The sequence below is a fragment of the Pelophylax lessonae genome (assembly GCF_965119305.1).
Source record: "Pelophylax lessonae genome assembly, chromosome: 1".
NCBI classification, from domain to species: Eukaryota; Metazoa; Chordata; class Amphibia; order Anura; family Ranidae; genus Pelophylax; species Pelophylax lessonae.
The window spans coordinates 464,444,049-464,471,060 of NC_138768.1; the positions used below are offsets into that span (position 1 = coordinate 464,444,049).

Below are 27,012 nucleotides of genomic sequence, written 5' to 3' on the forward strand. Positions count from 1 at the left end.
AGCAGAGAAATACAGCAGCCGATCAGGCAGTGTACTAGACGTCTAGAATTCACAGTCTCAGACATTTCCCTATTTAAAAGTTAAGCCTTGTGAAATGTGGACTGTCAGCTGTTTTGCAAGTCGGTGCATATACCTTGACTGAAAGAACTCCCAAAATAAAATATGGGCAAAGCAGTCATGTTGAGACGTACATGTACAAAAAAAACACCAACACCATACTTTCTGCAATTTAACACCTGGAATCAAGGAAAAGCATCTTTTTGTCATAACAGTAATTGCACTGGACATAACAGTAATTGCACTGTCCAATGATTTCTCGTTCACTAATGTCTTGGAGCTATGCAGGGAGGGAAAGGTGGCCCAAAAAATGGGATTTATGACTTACCGTAAAATTAATTTCTCTGATGTTTATTGATGGACACCGCACCTCATCTTCATGATTATATGGGTTATACTGCCCCCCTACAGGAGGACACTAGGCAGACAAAAAAAACCCCAAAAAAACTTGACTACACCTATGAGGCAGTCCCCGGGGTATACTCCACTCTCTGCTATAGGTATTCAGTTTTGTTACAAGCAGTGTCAGAAGACAAAACCCAACTCCATAGAGGGGTGGGTGCTGTGTCCGTCAATGAACATCAGAGAAATGGATTTTATGGCAAGCCAAAATATATATATATATATATATATATATATAATGTGTGTATATATTATATATGTGTGTATGTATGTGTATATATATACAGTTGTGTTCAAAATTATTCAACCCCCACTGAAATTGATTGTTTTGGCCAGTTTGACATTGATTTTGATCATTCAGTCATCCTGCTTACAATTAAATCAAAGCGGCACGTGTAGGTCAGACAAATATAACATAACATTTATAATGAAAGAACCACAAATGTCTTTTCTGTGCTCACATCATTATCAGTTTTATTCAACCCCCAAGTGACATTCAATCTTAGTACTTAGTACAACATCCTCTTACAGTTATAACCGCTTTTAAACGTGAAGGATAGCTTGACACGTGTCTTGCAGCGATCTACGGGTATCTTCGCCCATTCGTCATGGGCAAAAGCCTCCAGTTCAGTCACATTCTTAAGCCCCGTACACACGTACCGATTAACGGCCGTAAAGATTCGGCCGACGACTGATCGGCCCATTGTAGGCTTGTTAGTATGATGCTTCCGACAGCGCACTTTCGGCCGAAAAGAATCTGTCGTGCAAGCATTAAAATTTTTGTTGGCCAACACCAGAACGGCCGATTGTTCGCCAGTCAGTACAGAATTCGGCCGACAAGACAGCAGATTTGCAAGACTGGGCATGCTCAGAAAAGAAAAAAGACCAGGAAAGTTAACCATCACATGACATCACTTCTGCAGTTGGCTGTTGTTGGCCGACAAAATTCGTGTGCAGTCTTTTGCAGTTTTCAACAGACACGACAGCCCTAGACAAAAGACGGCGATCGTTCGGCCGACGATCGGTACGTGTGTACGGGGCTTTAGGCTTGTGCACTGCAACTGCTTTCTTTAAGTCCCACCAGAGGTTCTCAATCGGATTTAAGTCTGGTGACTGTGATGGCCACTCCAAAATGTTCCAGCCTTTAATCTGCAACCATGCTCTAGTGGACTTGGAAGTATGCTTGGGATCATTGTCCTGTTGAAAGGTCCAACTTCTCCCAAGCCTCAGGTTCGTGACGGACTGCATCACATTGTCATCCAATATCTCCTGGTACTGAAGAGAATTCATGGTACCTTGCACACGCTGAGGCTTCCCTGTACCTGCAGAAGCAAAACAGTCCCAAAGCATGATTGACCCCCCGCCATGCTTCACAGTAGGCACGGTGTTCTTTTCTTCATAGGCCTTGTTCTTCCTCCTCCAAACATTGCGTTGATCCATGGGCCCAAACTGTTCTAATTTTGTTTCATCAGTCCACAGAACACTATCCCAAAACTTCTGTGGTTTGTCCACATGACTTTTGGCATACTGCAGTCGACTCTTCTTATTCTTTGGAGACAGCAAGGGGTGCGCCTGGGAGTTCTGGCATGGAGGCCTTCATTACGCAGTGTGCGCCGTGTTGTCTGAGCAGAAACTTCAGTACCCACATCTGACAAATCTTTTCTCAGTTCCTCAGCAGTCACACGGGGACTTTTCTCCACTCAGCATCTTCTTTCTGCCACGACCAGGTAGCGTTTCAACAGTGTCCTTTGCCTTGAATTTGCGAATGATGCTTCCTATAGCCATTGCCCTTCCTGTGAATAGTAATCGCCTCTTCTCTTGTCTTCCTGGACCATTCTCTTGACTTCACCATGTTTGTAACCACACCAGTAAATGTCTAGAAGGAGCTGAGTATCACAGTCATTTTAAAGCTGCCTAATTGGTGCTTATTAGGCTTTATTGCTGCTCCCTGACATCCACAGGTGTTTTCAATACCTGATTGAAAACACTTTAATGAACCTCTGTTCTTCAGAGTGGTAGTCATTAAGAGGTTGAATAATTGTGTCAATGAAGAATTCACAAAAAAAAAAAACATTTACTACTGTATTACAAAACCAATTGATGTAATTTTAATTGCATATGGTTCTTTAAAAAGTCCTTGTAGGATTTCATTCTGAATACAATTACAAATGTACACTAAATTCCCTAAACCCTTTACAGCATTGGGGGGGTTGAATAATTTTGAACACAACTGTATATAGTAATACATTCTATATAGTGTGTGCATGACCAAAATTCTTCATCAGTAAATCCATTTAAAGCTACTATATGCTAGTAATGTATTGATGTAAAATAGGGCTGTAGAAGTGGATTAGCTAAATGGAGGAGGTAGCCACAGAGGTGTTGCTTGGACCCCGGGGCAAACAACTTTTCACTTTCGTTCATTGACTGACACAACTCCTCATCTTCATGACTATATGGGTTATACTGCCCCCAACAGGAGTAGGGCATTAGGCAGACAACTTGACTACACCTATGGAGCAGTCCCAGGGGGTATACTCCCACTCTCTGCAATAGGAAATATGTTTTTTTTCTGCCTAGTCAGGTCTTGGCCCCCGGGGTACATCAAGGGCCAGGTCTTGGCCCCCGGGGTACATCAAGGGCCAGGTCTTGGCCCTGGCAGTTTTCTTTCAACGTTTGTTGCCGTGGGACCTCAATTTGGTGTTGTCGGTTCTCCGGAAGGCTCTGTTTGAAAATATTCGGGAGGTTCCCCTGCTTACGTTATCCCAGAAGGTGTTTTTTTTGGTGGCTATCACTTCTGCGTGCAGGGTGTCAGAGCTGACGGCGCTGTCTTGATGTTCCCCTTACCTGGTAGTTCACAAGGATAAGGCGGTTCTTCGCCCATGTCCGTCGTTCCTTCTGAAGGTCGTCTCTAATTTATATTTGAATGAAGACATTGTGTTGCCTTCCCTGTGTCCCATGCCTAAACATCCTAAGGAAATTGCTTTGCATTCCCTTGCTGTGGTTGGGGCAATAAGGGTGTACCTGGCAGCTACAGTCTTTTTTTTAGAAAGTCAGACTCACGATTTGTTCTCACGGATGGACCTCGCAAAGGGCTATCTGCTTCTGCTGCGGCCATTTCCAGATGGATCAGACAGACGGTAGGCTTATGCCATTAAAGGGTCAGGGTCAGGTTCTCCTTTTCCTGTTAAGGGGCACTCTACTTGGGCACTTAGTGATGCAGGTTTGCCAGGCGGGCACCTGGTCGTTTGTGGTTTGTGCACATGTTCACAAAGTTATGTAAGGTCGATGTGTTGGCAGATGCTTCCTTCCCCATCAAGGTTTTTCAGGCTGCTCTTTAGAGGACTTGTCTTCTTTAGGGTTGTGTGTGTTTTTTTTTTTTTTTTTTTTTTTTTTTTTTTTTTTTTCAGTGTGCTTCTGTTGATAGTTGAGCTCCATGTTACCTGGCTGGTTATGTGTCTAGCCTTGGGGGAAGTTTTTTTCTTACTGTTCCCACCCCTCATGTTTGACACTGCTTTGGCACGTCTATATAGTAATGAAGATGACGAGCTGTGTCCGCCAAAGAACGAGCGAGAAAATTGGATTATATATATATATATATATATATATATATATATATATATCCTGTCAACTTCTCATGGTTTAGGATGTAGCAGCAACCAATACACTGCTCAAAAAAATTAAAGGAACACATTGAAAACACATCAGATCTCAATGGGGAAAAATTATCATGCTGGATATCTATACTGATATGGAGTGGGTAATGTGTTAGGAATGAAAGGATGCCACATCATTTGATGAAAATGAAAAATTATCAACCTACAGAGAGCCGAACTCAAAGACACCCCCAAAAACCAAAGTGAAAAAGTGATGCAGCGGGCTAGTCCATTTAGCTGAAATTTAATTAAAGCAACTCAAAAGGGTACTCAGTAGTTTGAATGGCCCCCATGTGCTTGTATGCATGCCTGGCAACATTGGGGAATGCTCTTAATGAGACGGATGGTGTCCTGGAGTATTTCCTCCCAGATCTGGACCAGGGCATCAGTGAGCTCCTGAATAGACTGAGGTGCAACCTAGTGGCGTTGAATGGACCGGAACATAACATCTCAGAGGTGTTCTACTAGATTTAGGTCAGGCAAGCATAGGGGGTCAGTCAATGGTATCAATTCCTTCATTCTCCAGGAAGTGGCTGCATACTGTCGCCACATAGGACCAGGCATTGTCGTGCACCAGGAGGAACTCAGGACCCACTGCACCAGCGTAGGGTTTTCTAATGGGCCCAAGAATTTCATGCTGATTCCTAATGGCAGCCATGGTGCCATTGTCTAGCCTGTAGAGGTCTGTGCGTCCCTATAGGGATATGACCCACCACCAAACCGGTCATGCTGAATGATGTTACAGGCCGCATAATGTTCTCCACGGCTTCTCCAGACCCTTTTACGTCTGTCACATGTGCTCATGGTGAACCTGCTCTCATCTCATCAGGGCGCCAGTAGCAGACCTGTCAATTTTGGAGTTCAATGGCAGATGCCAAGCAAGCCCCACGGGGCTGGGCAGGGAGCACAGGGCCCACTAGAGGACGTCGGGCCCTCAGGCTACCCTCATGAAGTTGTTGCTGATTGTTTGGTTTAGAGACATTCATGCAAGTGGCCTGCTGTATTTTGTAGGGCTCTGGCAGTGCTCATTCTGTTCCTCCGTGCACAAAGGAACAGATACCGGTCCTGCTAATGGGTTAAGGGACCTTTAGGAGGCCCTGTTTAGCTCTCCTAGAGTAACTGCCAGCCTCCTAGAATCTCCTCCATACTCTTGAGACTGTGCTGGGAGACCCCTGGCAATGGCACATATTGATGTGCCATCCTGGAGGAGTTGGACTGCCTGTGCAACCTCTACAGGGTCCAGGTATCGCCTCATGCTATCAGTAGTGACACTGACCCTAGCCAAATGCAAAACTAGAGAAAACAGTCAGAAAAGTAGGAAAAAAATTCTCAGTGGCCTCCACCTGTAAAACCATTGCGGTTTTGGGGGTGGTCTTGTTGTTGTTGGGGGTGGTCTTGGTGCACCTGTTAATTTCATTAACACCAAAGCAGCTGAAACTGGTTAACAAACCCCTTCTGCTACTTACCCCTGACCAGATGAATATCCCAGGAGGTTAACTGACTTGATGCTGTACTCTGATTAAAAAGTGTTCCTTTCCTTTCATTATATATATATATATATATATATATATATATATATATATATATATATATATATATTTATTTTTTTTTTTATTTTTTTTTTTTTTAAGAATTTCTACAATACATATACATATTCATTTTGAAGTGTATTAGCAAGTCTTACCAAGCAATCAAGCTGTGCCACAGGAGTTTTAGTACCAGGCTGCCCTACATCCCAAACCTTTACACATCCTTTTCCTCCAGTGTAGACATGTCGGGTAGAGTTGCTTATGGTCACGGCACAGACCACTTCTCCGTGATTTAACGTGTGAAGCTGCCGGGCATGGCGGGGGATGCCAGACCCTATGAGAGCATCTGGGGGAAAGGGAACAGGTTGCATCTGTCCATCTGCACTGACGTGGAATGAGTAGGCCCTGTGCAAGAGAAGAATAGGGAAATAATTTATCTAGTTTGCGGACCAGTAAAATATATTTATTTCATGCAACATTATGGCTTTCCATTATTCAAACACAGTTTGCTACTACTGCTTCGAAAAAGTCCACAGTAAAGACAGGGTGGAGTTTAATTGACCTCACAGCCTACATTGGTTATATTGACTCCACTTCATAGTTTCCATCCACTGATCAGGAAACAAAAGCTTTTCATGTGCTCATCATGCAGAATGTGGTTGGTAGAGATAATGCAGCAACTGTGTATTTCTCTACTGTGAACAAATCCTTTTTTTAATATTTTAGTAACCGATTATTAGGAAATGTCTGCCTTGCCATTTAATTGGTTAGCATACCACAAACTCCTACACAATTTCTCTACCTCTAAAGCAGTCTAACTACATGACACCCTTAAAATATGTTGTCTTTGATTTTTTTTTTTTTTTTAAGATAGATATCCTGAGGATTTGGGGGTGGGGAGATAATTTTGGACATATTTAAATGTGTTTAATACTATATAAGCCAAGCAATCGTAATGTGCCATCATACTTTCCTGTAATATTCTACATTCCATACTTAAACTCAGTTATACCTAAATAACTAGGATTTTTCGCACAATCAAAGCATTTCTGAACTTGGCGTTCCCAGAGGAGCTATTCACAGTCCTTTTTTTGGTGGATACAGGTGTCAGCACTCAGACACCTTGCTCACATTTCCATGCAAGAACCAAGGAAGAACCAAGGATAAGAGTGGAAATCTGTGTCCATTACATAAAATTTCTCTTGTAACTATTGTACTTGCTATGCACCTGAGGTCTTAGTGACCTGTGCTTTCTCCCAGGTATGGGTTCATTGGCTATACCTGGGAGAAAGCACAAGTCACTAAGACCTCAGGTGCATAGCAAGTACCCAAGTGTTTGACCCCTATATGTAATTGTATAATAGATAGGATAAAAAGGTCAGGTCATGAGATCTTCGGTAATTTACTTAATTTGACCAAGGGAAATCAAATATTGCTCAAGGGGAATAATGTGTGCCTTGTTTAAAGAGTATCAACAAGAAAAAAAAATGAATGAAGGATGCTGGAAAGAAACAAGGAGAACTGGAAGCGGCTATAAGCCAACCTCTTTGATAAATTCTTTTTAAGTGTCTGTGGCTTCTGGGTCATTTAGTTCAATGGCAGAGCAAATGTAAGAGCCAGCCTGTGGTTGCTTAAAAGCATTATTGATCTGTAATATCAGAGCGTGGACAGCTCTTGTTGCTCTTCCTATTTACCAGGAGGATCCTGTGCATGGCACAGAACTGTTTTTCCACATCTCTTATGACAATACACCTTAACAAGATAATACACCTACTAAAATAAAATTTCAAAATTTAGGCTTCCCATAACTATCATTTCTCTTTCGTCCAAAAAACGAATCCAAAGTACAGAAAGCAAAAATACAAACTACGGTTAGACTATGTACAGTCATGAGGAATACGTGTCACAAATTAACAGCAAGAGTCATTTCAGTTTGTCACAATATTATTACTGCAAACCTTAAAAAGGCACATCATCAGACCTTATAAAAGATGAAGTTCACCTTTTGGAGCATGTTACACTCATATTAAGGGTGGAACATGCAACATGTTCCAGCTCCTGCACCAGTTCCCTGATCCCCCTCCTCAATGTGACAGTGAGTGGGAATCTTCTTCTCACACCTGCTGTCACAATTTAAAAACGGCATCATTCATAGTTTTCTGTGAATGAACTACAATTACTGTCAGCCACCACGGCTGATGGCTTGTAGTTCTGAATGGACTGCAAAGGTGCTGATGAGCGCTTTCATAGTTCATTCACAAGCCCTGGAGCTTTCAACATAATGGCCAGTATGAAGGCACAGGCAGAAAGCTGCAGGGTGTGTGTGCAGAAGCCTGACATTGTACCCCTGCCCCACTGATCACATGTGCAATACTTTTCAGGCTCTTGCAGGAAAAAAAAAATGGATAGATGCATATTTTTAATTCCAGCGAAAATATGTGCATTTGTTATTTTTTCTGAAAAAGTGAACTTCTATTTTAAACTGAACCTGTAGTGAGAGCAACTGCTAAATGAGCTTATAAAGCAACAGCAACCTATGTTCTCTATACACTTAAAGGATGCCTCACCATACACCATACCAAGACTGTGGAAAACAAATTACACAAGGTTTTCATTGCCAAGGGGAAATATTCTATCTTTATTATTGTTAAGGGCCCTTTCACACTTGTGCGATCTGAAAGTTGCACGACTTGAAGCAATGCCTGTGTAATCTTGAGGTCTATGGACCTCAAGTTGCATCAAAGTCAGACCAAAGTAGTGCCGGGATGACTTGAAGTCATACAGATATGAAAAGTACTCTTTGGAAATCATGGGGTAAGATTTGTCATGCAGCTTTGCAATCCCCAAGTCACAGGACAAGTCACACAAGTCTGAATGGAGCCTAATGCCTCGTACACATGTACCGATCGTAGGCCGAACGATCGGCCGTCTTTTGTCCAGGGCTGTCGTGTCTGTTGAAAACTGCAAAAGACTGCACACGAATTTTGTCGGCCAACAACAGCCGACTGCAGAAGTGATGTCATGTGATGATTAACTTTCCTTGTCTTTTTTCTTTTTTGAGCATGCCCAGTCTTGCAAATCTGCTGTCTGTCGGCCGAATTCTGTACTGACTGGCGAACAATCGGCCGTTCTGGTGTTGGCCAACAAAAATTTTAATGCTTCAACAGATTCTGTTCGGCCGAAAATGCGCTGTTGGCTGTCAGAAGCATCATACTAACAAGCCTACAATCTGCCGATCGGTCGTCGGCCGAATATTTACGGCCGACAATCGGTACGTGTGTACGGGGCATTACTCAATTTGATGTCTCACACCTGTTACCTACATTGTTGAACTTTCATATAAAAAAAAAAAAAAAAAAAAAAAACGCACTGCTCCAGCTAACCAAAGGGAGATGGATTCTTACAGGTTACCTAAATGATTTTTACATGTTAAAGGTTAAAACACAGCAACTTAAAAAAAGGTAAAAATCTGCCGTTTCCATTTAACATAAGCTCACTGAATGCGGTACAACCTAAATGTGCAGCCTCGGTTAGGTCTACCAACACAGTGTAACAGGCTGTCTGATTGTATACAAAACAATTAGTTTAGGTAGGTCCTCATAAGAAAGGAAAGCGCCAATACAATTCACAATGTAAGCTGGGTAACATAGATAGAGGTATCTATCTATAAAAAAGCCTACTTTGGACACATAAGCAAGCTCACCTCACTGATAGTTCATTTAGCAAGTGGGGATAGCACAGAACCTTTAATGTATGCCTTCTCTACTATTACAGATTTGCCCTCGCATCCTTTAACACCAAAACTGGAAATTGAGCAAAAAATCTCTCAAATGAAGACACATGTAAAAAAATCTGACACCATTTTATTCAAAATAGAAAAAAAAAAAAAAAACCTTGATTTGGTGCATGAAATGGACACTATTCTTATCAATCCATAGATGAGACTATTATATGGATTATTTTTTTTTTTTTTCTTATGTAATAGGGGTTATTTAAAGTACTGCAAGGAAGTACAAAAAAAAAAGAAAAGTCAGTGTATCCGATATTAGCCACATATTGAATGTTTCCCAACATTTAGTAGAAAGACCTGTAAATTACAAGCCAATTATGTACACCAATCTAGTATGAATTTAGATCACCCTTTGTTTTCTGAAATCCTGGATTCTTTTCTGGCCAGGATCTGTAGCATTCCTTAAAGTACACATCAGAGAATGATGCAGGCTTTTGTTTCTGTACCTCTTTAAAGGCCCCTGTTCACACTTACGAGTTGCATCTTATGTACGGTATACTCCATTGTCAAAAGTATTGTGGCGCCTGCCTTTACATGCACATGAACTTTAATGGCATTCCAGTCTTAGTCCGTAGGGTTGTGTTGGCCAGTGAAGGGAACTCTTAAGGCGTCAGCATACCAAGACATTTTGGACAATTTCATGCTCCCAACTTTGTGGGAACAGTTTGGGAATTGCCCCTTCCTGTTCCAACATGCCTGGGCACCAGTGCACAAAGCAAGGTCAATAAAGACATGGATCAGTGAGTGTGGAGAGGAGGAACTTGACTGGCTTGCACAGAATCCTGACCTCAACCCGACAGAACACCTTTGGGATGAAAGAATGGAGACTGTGAGCAAGGCCTTCTCGTCCAACATCAGTGATTGACCACACAAAGGCGCTTCTGCAAGAATGGTCAAATATTCCTATAGAAACACTCCTAATCCTTGTGGACAGCCTTCCTAGAGGGGTTGAGGCTGTTCTAGCTGCAAAGGGTGGCCCAACACCATATTGAACCCTATGGACTAAGACTGGGATGCCATTAATGTTCATGTGTGTGTAACGGCAGGCATCCCAATATTTTTGACAATATGGTGAACATATATAATATGGGCTTTACCGGTTTTAGATGCCAATAGGAGAAAATAGCACTGAATAAGTTGTGGGCTTTAAAAAAACGCACAAGCAAATACACCCAGAAAGTGCAAACATGAGCAGTGCTTCAAAAATGTCACTGGCCTGACAAGTACAAAGAAAATGAATTCCGACACTTCTACACAGAATGCTTGCTTCAAGTCAATGACACAATTATTGAAGACAGTCAACTAGCATTCCTAAAAAAAAGGCCAACAATGTCAGTCACCATACTTCACCGATGACAGGTGTAACTAAAGGATTCTGGTTCATGCCACACCCTTATATTTGTTTGGTTAACATCAAATTCCCACACCAACCACCTACATGTTCCATCATAAATCAAGATTTGTCAGACGATGCAGTTTTCCAATCTTCATAATCCAATTTTTGAAATCCCATGCTCACACTTAAAACTGGAGCCCTAAATGACATTCTGGTGATGCAATTCTACTTCAATGTTTAAAGTTTTGTGCATTCACTGATGTCTTTCTGCACACCACTGCAGCAAAAGAGCAGTTATTTCTACAGATGTGGCCCAATTATCAGCTTGACCATATTTGATTATTCTATACTAATCTCTCTCTCGTTTACAAGATGCTTTCATCTACAAAATGACCAATGGATGTTTTTTTACATGGTTTTCTTTAAATTGTAGATCCTGTAGTGTGCGAAAATCCCAGAAGATCAGCAAATTTCATCACTTAGATCAGCCATTTTTCTAGTTTAACTTTTGAAGAGAACCACTTGACCAAATCTGCATGCCTAATGTAATTAGTTGCAGCAAGAATTCTGATTTGCCATGTAGCTACTTACATTTACCTGTCAACCATAAAAAAAAGGGACTACAGGGTGTATATAATCAGTATCAGCAGTATCAGTAGATCTATCAGTAGACTTATCAGTAGATCTAAATGAAACATAACATAACCACCTGGCTTAGGCTTAATCCTTTTGAAATATTTTGCCTTCTGTCCAACAGCCTTACAGAAATCACTTTTTACTTGTGAGGGGTTAAATAGTAAAGTGCAAAGGAAGATGCAGTGTCATGGAGAGCAAACGCTATTTTTTTAACCAAGATTCTGCTAGACTAGATATCACAAAAATATACTAGAGAACAAAAAGGACAAAACTCACGGTTTTCCAGATGAAGCCCCTGGAATAGCAGCTCCCAGACTCCGCATGTGTGCATGTGGATCATAGCCGACCTAAAGGAAATCGGTAATGGAGAACAAGTAAAATTCTCCTGTTTCTCCTAATTATATTCATAGCAAGTATCAATTTCAGCTTAAACGTGTGTCAAGGGACAGCATTAACTTTCTAATGACAAGTCTATTGTGCTGTAATAAAACAAGCTTAACCATTTGTGGAAAAAAATGCTTCATGCAAACCTTTGCTTTGCCCAGGTGGGGCAAAACAGCACTTACTCTACATTCCTTCACTTACCTGCCACTCCTTTCAATTTCCAGGAGCAAATAAGAAGCCCTGTGTAAGCTCCCAGTTGCTGTAGTCAGAACTTACACAGGGCTTGTGGATTGGTTTCCCATCCCAAGTAACATGAGGCCTATCACAAAGCACCAGCACTGACAAGAGAAAGGGGAGTTGCATGCTCATCTATATAGAGAATTACTGGATATTTTCTTCACTTCAGGCAGCTGAACAGAGTGGCAAGTGATTATGTGCTGCTGGGGAAGGGCAGAGACAGACAATGAACGTGCTTCTGCCTGTCAAGCTTTCTTTTCTTTGTGTCAGATTCTCCTTTCAGTAAATCTGCAAAACTGGCTGAAAATTGGTACTCACTAAAGAGGTTCTTCCATAGGTTCCAGCAGCTGCTGCTCCATTAATCTGTGGTGACATGAGGTGAAGGCCTGCATAGGCTCCAGCTCCCTCCGCACTGGCAGAAGGGTGAGCAATGCTAAACGCTGCAGGATAGCCCCCCTGTGCTCCCAGAGGTGCACGCAGTCCCAGAGCTGTAGACACAGAAATGGAAAGCCAGTGTAACAGCTTGCAGAAACCAATATAAGCAAAGACCACAAATATTTCATGCTTCCCTCCACCCCTGAAAAATTTAACATACCAAGAGGATCAATAGCAGATTTGCTGGAAAGAGGCCGGAACTGAGATGCGCTAGCACCACTGGGACCTGGGGTGCTCATGTCACTTTGGGAGTTTGGAGTACTGGATTTTAAACCTGGGGTTCCTGCCTTTTCCACCTGCTGAAATAGGAATAACATTACACTGAATCTAAAAATGCTTGAACGTCAGCATTAACGTTTTCTGTATGTAGGAGTCTTTTGAGGCAGGGTGTTGAAACAAAATATGCTTATGCTATTTAAACACTTGCCACCAAGCCTTGGGTTTGGGTTAAAGTGTTATATTACAATGCTATTACCGTTGGAAGGTCCTTGCTCCTGGAAGGAGACACACTGCTAGATGAGGTCATGGAGTTTGGGCTAGCGGGAGGAGGATCCTTCCTTGGTAGGTTTGTTTTATCTACACCATTCTCCCGTGAGGAGTAGGAATGGACACTATGCGGTGAAGCAGGATCCTGGAGAAACATATCACACTCACTGTACCTCATAGCCATTTGCCTTTTTTATCCTCAATAACCACCAAATAAAATTTTGCCTGAAAGATGAGAACTCCAAATTTACTTACTTCATCCACCACAAGATTGTCCTCACTTCGGTCAGCATCACTTCCCTGAAAGTTACAATAGTATTGTCAGAATTGAGCACTTTTAAAAAGATCCTAGGCAGAGTTCTCCCTGTACTGAGCTTGTTTAAGTGGGTTTCTGCTATGGTACTGCTTTACTATTAGAATGCCAAAACATCACAGTAGGTTAACTGGCTAATGTCTAAATTGACCATAGAGCATGCATACCAATCCTTACTATAAAGACAGACTGAAAAGTGTAAAATAAAACCGTAAAATAGGAGTCAACTATTACAAAATGAGTGCGAGCCACTCACATAGTCTGTTCCAAAGTCTTTCTCTTCGGTTTTACGCTTCTTGTTGCTGTTTAGATAATCTGACAAGGTCCGTACACGTTCCCCATTTGGCAGAGTAACACAGCTCTGAAGTAGAAAGTAAAAATATATAAACAAACTGGCACATATATCGTTTCTAAAGGGTAGACAAACACAATGGCAGTCCATTAACAGTACAGGACCCAAAACACTATGGCAATAAGAAAAAAATTCAGTCACAGGACCCAAAATCATACAGACTGCCAGGAAGTAATGCGATGATCACCTAAATATGTGCCAAAAGACCGCTTTAAAGATCCAACATTTAAAGAGCTGCTATTCCAAATATTCTATTCTTCACAAACAGAATTTGTAGCTGTGAATAGCCAAGCACTTGGCATGCTGAAAAACTCAGAGTATATTAAAAAAAAGCAACTTTTAAAAATCATATCTTCACCTTAGACTTTAGGCACAATTTGAAAGTAGCATGTCAAAATTAAAACTGTATTCAATCCCACCCATCCAAGCATACCAATATAACATGTTATACTCACTGGTCCTGGGTCTCTGTCTGTCTCCATGGAAACAAGTGAGCAATGAAAAGGAAAACAGCTGGTTAATTTTAGTCAAGATTATTAAATTTATCATCCCGCTTTCCCCACCGCAAAATCATCCTAGTTCTCACATATCGAAATCTTCACAAGTCTTCAGCAGACATCTGACCCACTCTACCCACACCAGTTCAGTTTGCGTTTCCCGGTCATTGATCCCTTCATTCTTCCTCACCAAATATAAGCCATCACAAACAATAGGGTTAATTTACCAACAATACTCAAAAGCTGCAAACCGGCAGTAAACGTCTAACATACTTGTCTCGCTTGTAACCTAAATTTAGCACAGCAGTCTGTTTGCATAATTATACGTCACAGGCCCTTCTTGCAGGTTTTTTTTCTGAACATGAATGTACATTAAGGCCTACTGCCTAGAGTGTCCAGCTTTTTTAGGCCTCCTTCACACGGTTTAGCTGCATACACCGGATTGCAGCGGCAAGAATTAGCAAGTTCTTGCGGCTTGAATGACAGGTGCATCCGAATAGCGGTGGTCGCTCAGCCTATAAAAACAAATAACAGGCTGACAGCAACTGCCACTGTGTTACCTGCGGTTAGGGGGCGGGTGTCTGAGCCTGGGATGCAGCCAGCTGTGTCCGGGCTTGGACATCTGTCCATAACCACAGGTACCTGCTTGGTGTGCAGCTACATGCCACCAGCAGCCCCTGTCAGCCTGTCATTACTTTACATAGTTTGAGCGGCCACCGCTAACAGCATGCACTAGTCATTTAAGCTGTAAGAATCCACCAATTCTTGCCACTGGAAACCGGCGTACACAGCGTACACCAAATGGAATGGAGATAAAATCCCATGCTCCCTTTAGCTAACCCATAGTGCTCAGAGTCCTCTCATCAAATTAAAATGTTATTTGCAAAAAAAAAAAAAAAAAAGTTTATGATCATCCACCACCACAACATACACACACTGTATATGTGCGCGCACACACACACAAACGTCAGGTGACCCCAAAGTTTAAAACCAGTACGAGAAAAACAAATACAAAAATCATAAGCAGCATGCTCAATTATAATACAAGACCTAATATTCCAGTTTTAGCATTAGCACAATCATGAATGATTCTCTTTAAAGATCAGTCTAATTTCTCAAGAAAATAGTTAAACTAAATCCTGCACATACCTCTGTGGTCTGAGTCGGCAAGACTCTCTTTTGCTGCCAGCTGACTCTGCAGACCAAGGACACCCGAAAGCGCCAGCAAACTGGAGGCACTAGTGGCAGCAGCTAGGCCAGGAGGTTGCAAACTAGATGGGTGAGGTGTAAGAGGAATGGGAGGAGCATGATGAGAAAGATGCTGAGCCTGTAGCTGATGCTGGTTTCAGGTTCAGGAGTAGGAAGAGTAATAGAAGTTTATGAACAATATAGGAAAGAGGGCAAAGAAAACAAAGGATGAAAGAGGAAAAAAAAAAAAAAAAAAAAAAGATTTTACTGGACAAGAAATCAAAGGGTCACAAAAATTTACCCATTTACATATAATGAATGGTGAATCTCAAAAGCCAGTTATACAATGATTTAAGTGTGCTCAAATACAAACCAACTTCCAAAGTTGGGACGCTTTGTAAAAATCAACATAACAAAATGCAATGATTTGCCAATATCATAAACCCATATTTTGTTCACAATAGAAAATAAAAAAAAAACATATCAAAATGTTTGAACTGAAAAAATTTACCATTTAAAAAAAAAAAAAATTGATTTTTGTCTTACCGTAAAATCCTTTTCTCTGATGTTCATTGACGGACACAGCTCCGAGATATCTTCTGTGACCTTTGGGTTATATGCTGCTCTCCTTAGGAGCAGGAAACTAGGCAGAAAAGAGTTAAGAGTTTTACTACGCCCATAGGGCAGCCAAATGGGTATACTCCCACTTTCTGCTCTAGCTCTTCAGTTCTGTAACCAGCAGTGTCAGCAGACCATAAACCCCAATTAATTAGAGGGGCGGGTGCGGTGTCCGTCCATAAACATCAGAGAAAAGGATTTTACGCCAAGACAAAAATCCAGTTCCCTTTCGTACATTGACTGACACAGCTCCATATCTTCTTTGACCCTTGGATCGATAATGAGGGGTGGGAAGAACACAGCAATAAACATACTTCCCAAAGGCTAAAACGTAGCCAACCAGGTAAAACAGGAAATGAACAAGAAAACAACTTGAGCTCACCTGGAAAAAATGTACACCCTCAAAGAGGATTAATCCTCTCCAACAGCAGCCTGCAAAACCTTGCGGCCAAAGGCGGCATCAGATGCCAACTTTTCTACTCTATAAAGTTTTGTGAAAGTGTGCTCGGACGACCAGGTGGCCGCCTGCAAACTTGAACCACTGACGCCAGATGACGGAAGGCCCAAGAGGCACGTAGAATGCGCCTTTACAGGAAAACAGTGGATCCTGACCTTGAATACAATAGGCCTGCCCCACCATCTGCCTGATCCATAGGAAATGGTCACAGCAGATGCGGCCAGCCCCTCAAGGGAACCATCGGTAAGGACAAAATGGGAATCCAATTTTTTGGAACGACTTAGTCACTGCAAGGTACACCCTGATTGCCTGAACCACATCCAAAAAGATAAGGCAATCTTTTTAAGATGCTTAGGCTTAGAACACAAGGAAAGCAACACAATGCTTTATTTTAAATGGAAACCAGAGACGAACTTTGGAAGGAAACTTGCATAGACGAAGCACCACTCCATCTCTGTGAACCATCAGGTAAGGTGAACAAGACAACTGCCAGCTACAACACCCTCAGTGCAGAAGAAAAACCACCAAGGCGGCTACCTTCACGGACAATTTAAGCAGAGGAATCTCGTAAATATTTTCCAACGGCGGTTACTGAAAACCGACAGCCCCGAGTTGAAATCCCACGAGGGCAATGGAAACTGGGGTTATTTTGAAATTGATGCCAGCAACACATCTTAAAGTTGGGACAGGGCAACAAAAAGCTGGAAAGGAAGTGATACTAACAAGGGAGAGCAAAAGCACATTTTGCAACTTAGTTAGCAACAGGTCAGTAACATGATTGGATAGAAGAGCATCTTTAGGATCGTTTCACATGGGCTTCAGCTTGTATAACAGCAGTGTGAACAGCAAGCTTTTATAAAAGCATTTGCAGAGCTTTTAGCAAGCTTTGTTGAAGCTTTTAAAGTATAATTCAGCTCCAGTTTGAACACAGATCCTAATGGGATTGCCGACTGCCACTTTAAACAAGCTATAGAAGGCTTCAGCACTAACTTGCTGAAAGCCTGCTAGCTTAAAGTGACAATTTAGCACTCCCATTAGGATCTGTGTATAACATTTCCAAACAGGAGATGAAGGGAACTTTAAAGGCTTAGGGAAAGCTACTTGAAGCTTACTGTAAAACAGAAAGCGCTGTGAGCTTGCTGCTCACACTGCTTTTATACAAACTGAAGCTTGTGTGAAACAGGCCCAAATCAGTGTCTCAGAAGTAAAAGGTGAGCAGAGGTTCACTAATCTGTGAAAGCGGCCTCTAAAAATTGTCAAAACAGTTTCAAAATAATGCTCCCTCTACAAAAAATACAAAAGACTTGCAATAATTGCAAAGACTTTAAATATATCATCATCATCATCATCTACAGTACATATCAAATGATTCAGAGAATCTGGAGAAAGCTCTGTGCACAAGGCTGAAACACATTGGATGACCTTCATGCCCTTAGATGGCACTGCATTGAGAACAGGCATGATTATTTGATGCAGATCACTGCTTCGGCTCAGGAATACTTCCAGAAATCCCAGTCCACTGTCTGAACACAGTTCTTAAAATTGTACATTTTCTCAGTTTAAACATTTAATATGTTTTTTTTTTCTATTGTGTATAAAAAAGGGTTTGAGATTTGCAAATCATTGTATTCTCTTTTTATGTAGATTTTACACAGCATCCAAACTTTTTGGAATTGGGGTTGTAGATCACCATTTCTACCTTTGGGGCTCGTTGACATGCACTTTGCCCTCTGAAGAGCAGTCCGCAGCAAACCTTTATTCAGGAGGCCCTTTCACAGGCAGTGAGGAGGCATTAGAATAACAATTATAACTGCGTGCAACAGGGGAGATATTTCTTGCCAGAAAGCATCACAGGGGGAGGGGATGAGCAACTGTAAAACAAAGCTCATCCACATGTGTTTTCCATCCCCCACCTCCAAAATAAATGGCAAAAAAAAAAAAAAAAGAAGGTTTGAAATAGGATGTGCGGACACAAAACTAGGTCACAACCTCTCCCTCCCCATCCCCCCTTTTTTCTTTATTATTTAAACCAAGTCATCAAGCAATAAGAAAAGAGACTTTATTCTGCTATTAGGAACATAATCTTAAGTTCTGCTACAGTTACAAGATCTACAGAAAGTGCTAAAGCTTCGTCATCAATGTCAACTGCTCTGATTATATATGAAGACAGAAAGCACTACATCATAAAACATACCCCAATGGCTGCATTCAGCTCTGCCATTGTGACTTGCTTTGCTCTCTCCACAGCCTGGACCACTTGCTGCTGGTGCTGCTTAAAAAATGGGAAGAAAAGTGCAAATGTGTAACAGGAGGATAAAAAAAAAAAAAAAAAAATTAAAAAAAAAAAAAAAAAGGAGAATTAGGGATACATAGGCAAAAGAAAATATACTGTACAGGTAACAATCTTAAGACTTACCTCTTGAGATAGAAAAGGCACCAACTGAGCACAGATGACGTTCAAACGTTTGGCAATTTCAGTCTAGGAGGACAACATTCACAAAAAGAGGTTTAGTTCGGGCTGAAACATGAAAGACCACCTAAAATTGCTAGGCAGACATTTCAGTATTGTAGTTAAGGCTGTACGGTGCTATATACTGTATAAGCAGCAATAATAGAACAAGCATTCATGTAAAAGCATAACATCCCAGCAGAAAGAGCTCTGACCAAGCTCATTAAAGTACAAGAAAGTACAAAAGTACTGCACATAAGATGGTACATGGAAACCCTTAAGGCTAGTACATACTAAAAAAAAATCAGGCAAACCTTTTCCTCCAAAGAATTTTTGTACGCTTTTCATATAGTGTGCACACAACTTTCCACAGCCGATTCTGAATTTTAGTACGAAAATTCTCAAAGGGGCAAACTCCAAAAGTTTACTCGTACCGAAAAAAACGATTTTCGTTTAATGTGTACTGTTTAAGTATAATTTTTGTACAGGAAAAATCAGAAAAGAGACTGCACATGATCAGAAACCAAAAAAAAAAAAAGTCTGTCGTACGAGAATTTTCAAACCAATTTTTCCGATTTGCTGTGACACGAGGGGGTATCTAGTATTTAGCAAGAAAATGGTCAAGTCTTGCTCTTAAAGCCCAACTCCTGGAAATCTAAAAAATTTCCCTTGCAATGGGCCTGCACCAACATGCAAGCGATCCTCCAGCGGTGGACTGACCTGTGGAGTACGGACCCTGCATTTGTTTAGATCATGTGAGGACCTTAGAACAATGGGGCATGGGGAAGATGATGCTGCAGGCTCCAGTCTAGGAGCATGGCGCCCCCTAAACAAGCAGTTTACCCTTGCAGTACAGGCACCGTTCCACTGCAAGGGACAAATTTCAGATTTCCAGGGTGGGGCTTTAAAACTAGCCTTTTTCCTCTCCCAAATCATACTTCATACTATGAACAGTATCCATTTAAAAATTGCAGAACAGAGCTAGGATACAGCCCAGTTAAAGCAGAGTTCCACCCAAAAGTGGAACTTCCGCTCATTTGCTTCCTCCACTCCTTCGGTGCCACATTTGTCACCTTTCGGGGGGTGGGTGGGTACGGGTACCTGTTTTTGACAGGTACCCTTCCCCACTTCCGGGAAGACGATGCCACGGCGCTGTCCCTCGGACATTTGGCCCCCTCCTCCGTCCCCTGCAGCTCAGCCAATCTGAATGCGCAGCAGGGACCCACCTGTGAAGCTGCAAGGCTTCACTGCCGGGTTCCCTTACCGGCAATGGCAGCACCCGACAGCCGAGGGAAACATTGGCTGCAGTGCGACAATCGCTGGACTCCAGGACAGGCAAGTGTCCGAATGTTAAAATTCAGCAGCTACAGTATGTCTAGCTGCTGACTTTATTTTTGGAGGGGGAGGCTGGAACAGCGCTTTAAATTCATTAATATGCCTAACGGATTGTCAATAAGCAATTTTTTTTTTATCTTTGGATCCAATCAAGTCATGACCTCACCCCTGGTGGATGCAGAGTGGGTAGTAAAAAAAAAAAAAAAAAAAAAAAAAAAAAAAAAAAAGAATATCTTCTATAAATACTAATATCAGCTACAGTTACACATTCCCGATATAGTTTAAAATGCATATACACAAGATTGTGTAAAACAGATCAATTACTAAATGGCTAAATTAGGAAATGCAGCCCTTTGAAAGCAATATCTACCGCCCTCATGACTGTCACAGAACAGCTGAATCTGTTAAATTTAATGATATGCACCGTATGGCTAAACCTCAAAAATCAGACTTCTCAACCAGCCAGAATTGCAGCTGTATAGTCAGCTTTACTAAAGTTAAACAAATATAAACCATCTGCCTTATCACACAATACATTTTCTCTAAGGCAAATGAATGGTATCTCTTAGGATGGAGCATCTCATGTCTGCAAAGCAGGGTAGTCTCGTTACAAGACGAACAAAAATAGGAAAGGATACCAGGGCTTAGCACAAAGTAACAAAAATGACAGAATGTTGGCACTTTCCTCAGCTTCTAATGGCACTAACATTCTCCATCCCTCTGGATAACAGCAATAAGTGACTGTGGCAGAGTAAAGCCACCTTAAAGGGCTGTGATAGATTTTTACCGCCTAAGAGAGGGAGGACATGCCCACTCATTACTGTGCAATTTACTGCTACTTTTATATGCACAGCATGAGGAAGGAGTAAGCTGCTGGCACAGTGAGAGGAGGAGGAAGAGCTTGAAGGAAGACCAGTGGGTAAAATGTGGGTACGAAGTACACATGGAGAATGAAAAAAAGGTTACCTGTTTGTGCATTTCAATATTCAGACCATAGGACATTTCATAATACTGCAAAAAAAAAAAAAAAGTCAATTTCCCCACAGAATAGGTAATCCCTATATAAAACAGTCAAATTTATCAATACTTGTGTACTAATGACAAATACAAAACATTAAGAGAAGCCCACCTTCTGGAACAGCCCATTCTCTATAGATGGTTGGATGGTAAATGAACCGCCTGTCCGTTTACACCCAACTGCCATCCGATACACTAGACAGAAGGGGAACAGATCTCCATTTGTCTGCTTTTAGCGGATCAGATTGGATGTAAGCTCCATAATCAAGGATCTGATCGGGTGCGCCTGGAAAACAGGCTGACCCGATCAGTCCCCACAAGTGTGAAAAGGGCGTAAGTTGTTTCAGTCTTCTAATTAACATGTTAAAAGGAGAAGTTTATTTTTTGGAACACATTCCATCAATATTTAGGGTGGAACTTGTAACATGTACCAGCTCCTGTCACTAATTCTGCCCATCTCCCCTGCTCTGACAGTGAGCGAACGGGAGATCTTCTCCCCCTACGCGCTGTTACCTTTTTGACAAAAAGGTTTCCAGTGAATGAAAGAACTACAACTACCATCAGCCATTGCAGCTGATGGTTTGTAGCTCTCAATGAACCGCAAGGGCACTGGCGAGTGCCTTCGTATTATATTAATTCTTCCTGCTCCCAAGTAGCTGCCTGCACGTAAAAGGCACATGTAGGCAGCCATCTTGAGATTCTCCAGCAGCCCTGCATTGCAACCATGATCTTTTGATCGCAAGTGCAATGCTCTGCAGGCTCCATAGAAAATAAATGTACATTTTTTTTACCAGAAAAAAAAAAAAATGGGCATTTATTATTTTTTAAAAAGAAGAGCTTATCCTTTAAAAAAGGGAAAAACACCAAATAGCTCTACTTTTTGATGGGACCAAATACATCAGCTCCACTATAATATATTAATCTGATCATTCCTGCACATTAGATTGTAAAGCATTTTTGTTTTTCTAATAAACATGTTATACTTACAGTGCATCCTGAAAGTATTCACAGCGCTTCACTTTTTCACATTTTGTAATGTTACGACCTTTTTCAAATATGGATTAAATACATTATTTTCATAAAAATTCTACAAACAATACCCCATAATAACGTAAAAGAAGAAGTTTGTTTGAAATCATTGAAAATGTATTAAAGGAAAAAATAATAAACACACGTTCATAAGTATTCACAGCCTTTGCCATGACATTCAAAATCGAGCTCAGGCGCATCCTGTTTCCACTGATCATCCTTGAGAGGTTTCTACAAATGGATTGTAGTCCCCCTGTGGTAAATTCAGTTGACTGGACATGATTTGGAAAGGCACATACCTGTCTATATAAGGTTTCACAGTTAACAGTGCATGCCAGAGCACAAACCAAGCCATGAAGTCCACAGAGAATTGTCTGTAGACCTCCCAGACAGGATTGTATCAAGGCAGAGATCTGCAGAAGGGTACATAAACATTTCTGGAGCAATGAAGGTCCCAATAAGCACAGTGGCCCCCATCATATGTAAATGGACGTAGTTTGGAACCACCAGGACACTTCCTAGACCAGGCCGCCCAATCAAACTGAGCGATCAGGGGAGAAGGGCCTTAGTACGGGAGGTGACCAAGAACCCTAACCTAAGGTCACTCTGACAGAGCTCCCGCGTTTCCCTGTGGAGAGAGAACCTTCCAGAACAACGACCATCTCTGCAGCACTCCACTAATCAGACCGGTTTGGTAGAGTGGCCAGACGGAAGCCACTATACTGTACAAGGCACAGGACAGCCCACCTGAAGTTTGCATCTGAAGGACTCCCAGACCACAAGAAAAAAATTCTCTGGTCTGATGAAACAAAGATTGAACTCTTTTGCCTGAATGGCAAGTCATTTCTGAAGGAAACCAGTCCCCGCTCATCACCTGGCTAATACGATCCCTACAGTGAAGCATGGTGGTGGCAGCCTCATGCTGTGGGGATGTTCTTCAGCAGCAGAAACTGGGAGACTAGCCAAGATCGAGGGAAAGATGAATGCAGCAATGTACAGAGACATGCTTGATGAAAACCTGCTCCAGAGCGCTCTGGACCTCAGACTAGGGTGAAGGTTCATCTTCCAACAGGACAACGATCCTAAGCACACAGCCCAGATAACAAAGGAGTGGACAACTCTGAATTTCCTTGAGTGGCCCAGGCAGAGCCCACACTTGAACCCAATTGAACATCTTTGGAGAGATCTGAAAACAGCTGTCCGACGCTCCCCATCCAACCTGAAGGAGATTGAGAAGTCCTGCAAAGAAGAATGGGAAAAACTGTCCAAAAATAGGTGTGCCAAGCTTGTAGCATCATACTCAAAAAGTCTTGAGGCTGTAATTGGTGCCCAAGGTGATTCAACAAAGTATTATGCAATGGCTGTGAATACTTATGTACATTTGATTTTTTTTCTTTAAAAAATTTGCAAAGATTTTAAACTAACTTTTTTCACGTTGTCATTATGGGGTATGGTTTGTAAAATTTTGAGGAAAATAAATTGAATCAATTTTAGAATAGGGCTGTAACAAAACAAAAAATGTGCAAAAAGTGAAACGCTGTGAATACTTTCCAGATGCACTGTACCTGCTCTGTGCAGTGGTTTCGCACAGAGCAGCCCAGATCCGCCTCTTCAAAAAGGTCCCTGGCTGGAGCGCCTGGCCCTTCCCTCCTGTCGAGTGCCCCAAAAAGCAAGCAGCTTGCTATGGGGGCACCTGAGCCAAGCTGCAGCTCCGTGTATCCATTCAGACACGGAGCCATGGTTTTGCCCTGCCCCCCCTCTCTCCTGATAGGCTAACAAAGTTTGGACAGTAGCGGGAGCCAATGGCGCCACTGCTGTGTCTCAGCCAATCTTAGATGGCCAAGGCACTCGTGGACATCGCTGGTAGAGATGGGGCTTGGGTAAATTTTAGGGGGTTGCTGCACACAAGATTTTTTATCTTCATGCACAGAATGCAATAAAAAAAAAACCCGACTTTACAATCACTTTAACTCCAACCTATTTATCATAACAGATATCAACTGGCCCAATGCTTATCCAATCAAAGGGCTTGCTTCATGTTCTACACTGCCCTATGGCTTACAATTCAATGAATACTCTCACGTTATCCACAATGCAGTGAATGCATCTTATCAAAATAAGAAAACAAAAGTAAGTGTTTCAAACAGCAGCTAATTCATGCTTAATTTGCCAACATGCTCTAAAAACAAGTGGAAAGCGGTTGGTCCGGCACACTTCTGCTGCTCATTTCACCCAGATTTGAAATTGTGGGATCCATGCATGCATTCACTGGATCAAACATAATCATTAGCATCTCTCCACTTTATTTGCATTTTAGGTCAACTCACCATGACATAATGTCGCTGAATCTCAGTTTTCTCTGTTGCAAGTTTTTCACACTCCAATTTTAAACTGCACATAAAACATACATTTATCAAGGCTATGTGGCAAAATATACTTGGCTCAAGGTAAAACATCTGAAACATGTGATGTATTAAAACAGTAACTTTTTTTTATTTTGATTTGTTTTTTTTTAATCAACTTTATTGCTTTCACAAAAGGTTGAGCAAACAACCGACCGATCCTTCCCAACTTTGACCCTTCCTGTGATGGAGCAACCCCTTTGACCAATCCTTCCTTGTTTCGGTCGATCCTTCATATCTTTGTGCTAATCATTTTTTGCAATATTTTTCTATATAGTATAATACCCGATTATTCCTACCTGTTCCGGTCAGTAAACTGACTTTCCATCATCCTGGTCTCTGCAGCGTCTGCCTCTTCCTTCCTGTCATTTCCATGGTCTGTGTGAAGCCCCCCTCTCCCCACTCCTGCCCTCCCCTCCCCTTCTGGACGTCCTCGGGTTGCAGTAGTTACAGTGGGTACGAAAAGTATTCAGACCCCCTTAAATTTTTCACTCTGTTATATTGCAGCCATTTGCTAAAATCATTTAAGTTCATTCTTCTTCCTCATGAATGTACACACAGCTCCCCATATTGACGGAAAAACACAGAATTGTTGACATTGTTGCAGATTTGTTAAAAAAGAAATATTTAACTCATATTTAACTCAGGTGCTTTCCATTTCTTCTGATCATCCTTGAGATGGTTCTACACCTTCATTTGAGTCCAGCTGTGTTTGATTATACTGATTGGACTTGATTAGGAAAGCCACACACCTGTCTATATAAGACCTTCCAGATCACAATGCATGTCAGAGCAAATGAGAATCATGAGGTCAAAAGGAACTGCCTGAAGAGCTCAGAGACAATTGTGGCAAGGCACAGATCTTGCCAAGGTTACAAAAAGATTTCTGCTGCACTTAAGGTTCCTAAGAGCACAGTGACCTCCATAATCCTCAAATGGAAGACGTTTGGGACGACCAGAACCCTTCCTAGAGCTGGCCGTCCGGCCAAACTAAGCTATCGGGGGAGAAGAGCCTTGGTGAGAGAGGTAAAGAAGAACCCAAAGATCACTGTGGCTGAGCTCCAGAGATGCAGTCAGGAGATGGGAGAAAGTTGTAATAAGTCAACCATCACTGCAGCCCTCCACCAGTCAGGGCTTTATGGCAGAGTGGCCCGACGGAAGCCTCTCCTCAGTGTAAGACACATGAAAGCCCGCATGGAGTTTGCTAAAAAAACACCTGAAGGACTCCAAGATGGTGAGAAATAAGATTCTCTGGTCTGATGAGACCAAAATAGAACTTTTTGGCCTTAATTCTAAGCGGTATGTGTGGAGAAAACCAGGCACTGCTCATCACCTGTCCATACAGTCCCAACAGTGAAGCATGGTGGTGGCAGCATCATGCTGTGGGGGTGTTTTTCAGCTGCAGGGACAGGACGACTGGTTGCAATCGAGGGAAAGATGAATGCGGCCAAGTACAGGGATATCCTGGACAAAAACCTTCTCCAGAGTGCTCTGGACCTCAGACTGGGCCGAAGGTTTACCTTCCAACAAGACAATGACCCTAAGCACACAGCTAAAATAACGAAGGAGTGGCTTCACAACAACTCCGTGACTGTTCTTGAATGGCCCAGCCAGAGCCCTGACTTAAACCCAATTGAGCATCTCTGGAGAGACCTAAAAATGGCTGTCCACCAACGTTTACCATCCAACCTGACAGAAATGGAGAGGATCTGCAAGGAGGAATGGCAGAGGATCCCCAAATCCAGGTGTGAAAGACTTGTTGCATCTTTCCCAAAAAGACTCCTGGCTGTATTAGATCAAAAGGGGGCTTCTACTAAATACTGAGCAAAGGGTCTGAATACTTAGGACCATGTGATATTTCAGTTTTTCTTTTTTAATAAATCTGCAACAATGTCAACAATTCTGTGTTTTTCTGTCAGTATGGGGTGCTATGTGTACATTCATGAGGAAGAAGAATGAACCTAAATGATTTTAGCAAATGGCTGCAATATAACAGAGTGAAAAATTTAAGGGGGTCTGAATACTTATCGTACCCACTGTATACAGAGAGGATGCCTGCACCTACAGACATCATCGCAGTATGAAAATTTGCATCCAGCGATTGCCTTTGTAGCAGATGATGTTTGAGTGGCTAAATAGCCCCGCAATTACTTTTGCGGGTGGCGGAAGCGACGATATACTCGTTGCTTCTGATTTCCGGGGTCACAGAGACAAGAACAACAAACAACAGGTCTCTGTTTTCCATCCCTTGTGACAGCAACCAATTAATCGAGAAAAAAAAAAAAAAAAAGCACCCCCAGTCCCCCCTATGTGTATGTGCAAATGTGAACGCAAACGGTGACTGCAGCACACGTGAGGTATTGTCGCGACTGTCAGAGCGAGAGCAATAATTCTAGCACCAGCCCTG

At 42.0% G+C, this 27,012-nt stretch overlaps 1 protein-coding gene across 4 annotated transcripts in view; it reads right to left on the bottom strand.

Moving 5' to 3' along the window:
* The window catches only part of LOC309563033 (transducin-like enhancer protein 1), a 111,003-nt gene that overhangs the window by 13,376 nt on the left and 70,615 nt on the right, over positions 1-27,012 (bottom strand). For 2 of the 4 annotated variants that reach the window (XM_082267327.1, XM_082267325.1), the window contains 13 exons: positions 24,531-24,594; positions 21,124-21,168; positions 18,790-18,852; positions 18,568-18,642; positions 15,260-15,449; positions 14,069-14,085; positions 13,518-13,622; positions 13,204-13,248; positions 12,938-13,093; positions 12,623-12,758; positions 12,346-12,515; positions 11,683-11,753; positions 5,800-6,049 (listed from right to left, as the gene is read on the bottom strand). In XM_082267327.1, the coding sequence (XP_082123453.1) occupies positions 5,800-6,049; positions 11,683-11,753; positions 12,346-12,515; positions 12,623-12,758; positions 12,938-13,093; positions 13,204-13,248; positions 13,518-13,622; positions 14,069-14,085; positions 15,260-15,449; positions 18,568-18,642; positions 18,790-18,852; positions 21,124-21,168; positions 24,531-24,594 (1,387 nt within the window). Of the gene's footprint in view, positions 1-5,799; positions 6,050-11,682; positions 11,754-12,345; positions 12,516-12,622; positions 12,762-12,937; positions 13,094-13,203; positions 13,249-13,517; positions 13,623-14,068; positions 14,086-15,259; positions 15,450-18,567; positions 18,643-18,789; positions 18,853-21,123; positions 21,169-24,530; positions 24,595-27,012 lie in introns of all 4 variants that reach the window. The other 2 variants (XM_082267326.1, XM_082267324.1) reach the window with 1 other exon arrangement.